Source organism: Apostichopus japonicus, chromosome 12 (assembly GCF_037975245.1).
Source record: "Apostichopus japonicus isolate 1M-3 chromosome 12, ASM3797524v1, whole genome shotgun sequence".
NCBI lineage: Eukaryota > Metazoa > Echinodermata > Holothuroidea > Aspidochirotida > Stichopodidae > Apostichopus > Apostichopus japonicus.
In genome coordinates, this window is record NC_092572.1 from 11,036,087 (window position 1) to 11,042,274 (window position 6,188).

Genomic DNA, 6,188 nt, shown 5'->3' on the forward strand with positions numbered 1-6,188 from the left:
GGCGATGATTCTGTATTTTCGTGATACACCACTGGATGTTACAAAGTAGCTCCCTACTGTGTGTGTGTATATATATATATATATATATATATATATATATATATATATATATACACACATACATATATAAATATATAGATATATGTAGATATGTATATATATATATATATATATATATATATATCTTAAATTCAAATACAATTAAAATACTGTCATAAATTTGGTCCACGTTTGGTTGGATAAATGATCATTTGTTTTACTTTGGTTTTATAATGTTCATTCTTAACGAGACAAGTTTACAATTAATTTATTCAAGTGGCGCAGCCATAATACTTACTCTCATTGATCTGTACTTGTAATGTAACACTACTGTTGAGAGATGGATACTCCTCTACTCGACAACCCAGAGACTTCCCATCGTGTTGACGGTTCGCCTTTAGCATCAAACGACTGCACATTTCTTTGTGATTGTCGATTGTCGTAAGGGTTTCTTGTGTTAAGGTCTGTGCATTCTCTATACTTTCTTCGTTGATTAGCCACCGTAGTCCTATATCGTTACTATGTGCATTAAACTGTATACAGCAATCGGCTGTGAAGGGGCTTCCTTCGTAAGTAACATTTCGATCAGTTGAAATTGTCAGATTTCCTAATGTTAAATAGGAAGACGAATGTATAATTAAGATCTCTGTAAATGAAATTATGAGATGTAGTTATGGTGTAAATATGCTGAATCCTGGTAAGCTAATAATAACGCAACAAAATAAAAGTGGAATTTTCACTAAAATATAAGAGTTTAAAAGGTATCGACTAGAACAGATCATAAGGTTTCCCATAATATCGAGACATGTTTTATACACTTAAACATTTTACATAGGGAGGAAAGGGAATAGCTGAATGCGTTTTAATGTACAAAGTATTTAACTAAACCCCTAGCCGGTAAGTAAATTTACATTTTGTATGCTTACCCAGTAACTTGCTTTATATATGTAATACCAAATTTGATCTTCCTTAGCTTAACATTTATATTATATGCCAAAACTTCTCAAGGAATATCCGAGATCTATTAAATCCTTCAATGTTATCATATGAGTTCACTATTTTTATCGAACACGCCATTGATAATACCGGCAAACAAATATCGGTAACGACTACATTGATAAATATTTGTTGGGAAAAATGTCGTGTGTTTATTTTAATAGTATCAAATACATACCTAAGACGTATAAATTGTACTGGGTGTGTATCGCTACACCAATCTCACGGTAGACAGTACATTTGTACACTCCGGCGTCTTCAAATCCAACCTTCTTGATTGTTAAAATAGACTGGGTTTTGCCTTCTTTTTGCGTATATTTGTTACTGTCAGATCTTATCTGTTCTGTTCCATTATTCAACGTCCATACCAATCTGAGGGGGTTATTACCATGGCACGTTAGCGACTTGTCTGTGTTAATGATGGCGTGTAGAACAATTTCATTTGCCAGACCTTGGCGTGGATGAGGAAAAAATGTTAACATAACAGTAACTCATTTTCAAACAATGATCAATGTTTAAATGTTTCCATGAACATAATTTAACTGTAAATGCCATAATCAAAACCTTCAACTAGTCAACAGTGACATAAAAAAGAATCTGCTACAAATCTGATACCAGCTTTTGTATGTTATTTTCATTTTTTTTTTTCGTGATCTGTTCAATTCAACCAGGCCTGCTATCGATGGATACATGTCCTTGTACTATTCACTGATAAGAACATCGTATCCAGTCTGCCGCGTGATTCTATTGCCCTATTACATTATATCACACAGTACCTCACCGCAAAGCTAAGTCATTGCACACACCCGATATCGATGAAGAGCGATACGTGTTGAGTGTAGACATAAAGATCACAAGTTTCCTTCGTTTCTTTGTGGTTAGATTGTAGTAAATAATTGTTAGATTTCTGTAAACGATGCTGTCATAAGTTGATTGACACTACAGCAAACTCTCATAATAATTGTCAGTGTTTGTTTCATTCAATTACAATGCATATTGCACATATATAACAATGCCTAAATGACACAAAATGACATGAAAGACTTACCCATTTGGATTAGTGTAATACATATAAGCAGGCTTCCACTGATGCTGGACCTGGTCATATTGGAGTAAACGTTGTTTAGTCTCCAGAGAGTAACCCTGTTGTTAACACTCCCGTTTCTACAGTCGTCGCTAATTATGGCTCGTTACTTGCTGAGTAATTTCACACTACTGTCTTCAATATCTGTAAGCAGTATCTCTTGCTTGTATGAAACCGCAAGTGTAATTGATTAACGATTAAAGGTCCCGTCTATAGCAGTGAAGCTCTGATGCATTAACTGCTATATTCCCATTCTTAAGTAAAGTGGAATATACAATCTCCACTTTCCCCAAATTATGCTTGTGAAAATTCATTGGAATTTGTGAAACTTTTTAAGTTTATTAAACCTTTTCAAGACATAACCGCATATCAATTGGGTCGGCATTACAAATAAATACAAGAGCAATGTCGCCATCATCTAATCATCCTGATTGACAATTGCTGATGCTTTCATCGGCTAATTCTCTACCTCTTACCGTTGCTGCAAACAACACAATCGCCATGCCATTTTCCATCTAACTAACACGACAATTCTGTGACTTCGGCACTGAATCGCAAGCAGCTGTGTATTTAAGCGAACTATTTGGTATAATCGACGAAGTGTCCAGTTCTGCAAAACGAACTTACTTTATTCCAGCTTACTTACATTCGGAAAGACGCTTCTCTTCGTTAATTCAGACGGAGTTAACGAGACACTTAAACAGTGCAATGCGATTGATAGGATATGGCATCGAATAGCGCTCGATAGGTAGACGCTACTTGAATGAAATGTAATAAATGGCTTTGTATCTCTAAGTATGCCTATAGCGATTTTGCTGTTGTGTTTATACAGGTTTTTCCATAGAAAAACGATAAATTGCTTTCATTTGTTGCTGGTGATATTATATTTGTCATTTTTCTTCTTTTCTGGATTAAACCTGTATGAAACAATTTGGATGTGGACAGCTTGATCTTACTATTTAAGCAAGGAATGCTTGGCGCTAATCATTTTCAGGAAGTAACAAAAATGCGGTGATTACTTTAAAGTTACAAAATGGTTTAGTGTTACCGATCAGCTCATGTTCCAAGATATCAAACAGGTCATTTCTTATAGCAGCTGTTATCCGAACCTCCCATCTTGTTTCAAGTTTGATATCAATCGAAAAGTTGAACTTGTTTCCAGTTTGGAAGCTTTAGCTTCAAAATGATCATATTTTAATGGCGTCTTTCATTGTCAACGACAGAAAACCAGAATATTTACTTTATTGCATGAGAAGAGCTGGTAGCACTCCTTCAGCAAATGGCCCAAGGACACGAATGTAGTAAGCATGTAATATATGAATCGCATGTTATGTACATGCAATACATGTTATAAGCATGCAATATATGATTCGCATGTAATAAGCATGCAATACATGTAATAATTGCATGCAATATGATATTCGCATGTAATAAACATGCAATACATGTAATAATTGCATGCAATATGATATTCGCATATAATAAACATGCATTATATGATACACATGTAATTAGCATGGGGAGAGGGGGAGGATGAGGAGGTGGAAGGGCGGGGGAGGATGGTGTTGAGGATTTAATGACCGACATGTATGTATTATACACTGTAGTAAAGACGTTAATTCATGTTCATATTAGTTAGTTCATGGAAGAGCAAAATGGGCATATAAGGGCAATCTCATGAAAATATATCTACAACATTTCGGCGGAAGCATTTTGAATGAGGAAGCGTCTAACAATTGTTTTTAAATGATATTCTGGTTTTACTTAGTATCCTTATAAATTTTATATTGTTTAGAGGATGTTACAAAGTAGAAAATGAAATGTACGGTATTTATACATTACAATGTAAGTCAACAATACTCTCTCCATCCCATCACTCCCCCTGAAAATTATGTGAATTTTCAGAGAATTAGCGTAGTTACACTTTTCTGATCTCTTCCTATGTCTTTTCCATTTTTTAACATCAACATTTGCTGAACTCTGATACACATGAACGACATAAATGTGAATTTGCAATCTCAATTTGTTTTAGTTTCTTCAATTAAATAAAATCCTGATAAATGTTATATTGTTTAGAGGTTGTTACAAAATAGGAAGTGAAATGAACGGTATTGATACATTACAATGGAAAGTCAACAATACTCTACCAACCCACTCACTACCCCCCACCCCATCCCCCGAGAACGACTTGTCTTTTTGGAGAATTTAGCGAAGTTACACTTTTTTTTTACCTCTTCCTCTGTCCTTTCAATTGTTCAACATTAACATTTGCTGAACTTTGATACACATGAACGTCATAAATTTCAATATGCAATCTCAAATTGCTTTAGTTTCTTCAATTAAATAAATTTAGCTGCAATGTTGAAACCAAATCAGCTGAAAAAGAGCAATGCTTTTGAATTCGGGGTACTTTATATTTTCAAAGAAGAATAGCTGTGTACCTCATGGTTTCTTACATGAAGACGTCTGAGTGAATCTCTTCGTCAATATCAAAACGCTTATATCGTTTTTCTCTTCTTAATATGAAAGTTGAGCTTTGGGTATGAACTGACATACCAGGTACACATACTTCAACCTCTGTGTCTGTAGCGTCAAAGTGAAATCCAGCCATGCGTGTAATGTATTGGATTAGTGTTAAAATTTCTCTAAATATGTTAAGCCCGACTAATATGTAATCAATAAGTTCATGGTTTTATATATTTGAATACAATAACGGTCCCAAATGTCATAAGTCATTACTTAGAAACACATTGAAGCAGGAACCTTTATGTATAATTTCGTACTGTGACAGTAATTAAAGTTACTACTGAATGAAATGTCACTAATAAATCTATTTCTATCAGAAATTCCTTGGGTTTATTTTCTAGGTAATGTGGTTTTCGAATAATAAATATTGTTATCGATGAAAATTTAATGGTTTGTCTTGTTTGTATCCGCTGTACTAAACCAAACAAGAGAGCCATCCATGGAGTTGCAGATTTAGTCTCCGGAACCAACGTTTAGGTTTTTGATCTTTGACCTTTGAACTTTGACCTCTGAAGTTAGACCGATGTCGTCATCAATCATATGGTTAAAATTTTACATGGTGTGTCATCTACCAACCAAGTTTAAAGATGATCAGATTTACGATATAGGCCAATTTTACCTTTGACCTCAAATCTTTGACCCGACGCTAAACAAGCTGTCCTACTTCAAAATTCGTCTCGTCATTCTCTACATATGTTGTGGTTTAATACTCTTTTCCTACATGCTGACAAGCCGAAAATGGCTGAAAACCAAGTTTTAGGTTTCTTAATCTTTGACATTTGATCTATGACGTCACCAACACGCAGGCACGAGTTTCATCGTCAAACACAAACTCACCAAGTTTGAACTTGTTGGAATTTACTGTCTGGAAGAAGTTGGCGTGACACAATTTTGCTCACTTACAGACACACCCTTATCCCAACATTTCTGATGTGGAGTGAAGTACAATATCTCATTTCTCTATGCATTACATGCAAAGAGATAAGATAAACAGGTTCTCACTGATCCTTACTGAAAAGGATCAGCATAACAGCAAATCCGACAATTATTTGAAAAAGTTTGCATTTAAGTTAATTATGGTGGCAGTTATTCTGGACGTGATCCATTTACAACTAGAATGGAAATGGCAGGTTTCGCATAAGTCGGAATATTAACGTTTTGGTTCCCATTTGGTTATACTCGCACACAATCAAAGTAAAACTGCTATTGTAAGCATGGTGCATTCAATGACACCTGGAAATTAAGTTATAAGTTCCATATTTGCTACCAATAAACATGAAATGTGATACTGGGATAACAACGTAAACTTTAATCAATTAAAAGGTGGTGTCTAACAAAACCTTGGTGTTGACTTTGATATTAATCCCGATTATGGAACTGTTTAATTGTTGACTGTATCCACAAAATGAACACTTCAGTAATACCGTTAATAGCCCCTTATACCAAGGGGTAGCGTATATAAGTTTTTAGATCGATAGAATGAGTTGATTTCAATTATTACCAGATTTGAATATCTTCAAAATTATAACCAGTATTATAAGAA

At 34.6% G+C, this 6,188-nt stretch overlaps 1 protein-coding gene across 1 annotated transcript in view; it reads right to left on the reverse strand.

The window, feature by feature from the left end:
• LOC139976990 (uncharacterized) overlaps positions 1 to 2,373 on the reverse strand; it is a 71,142-nt gene extending 68,769 nt beyond the window's left edge. Inside the window, exon 1 of the mRNA XM_071985934.1 lies at positions 2,084 to 2,373. Within this exon, the coding sequence (XP_071842035.1) occupies positions 2,084 to 2,141 (58 nt within the window). The 5' untranslated portion in view covers positions 2,142 to 2,373. The remainder of the gene's footprint in view (positions 1 to 2,083) is intronic.
• Positions 2,374 to 6,188: the final 3,815 nt, after the last annotated feature.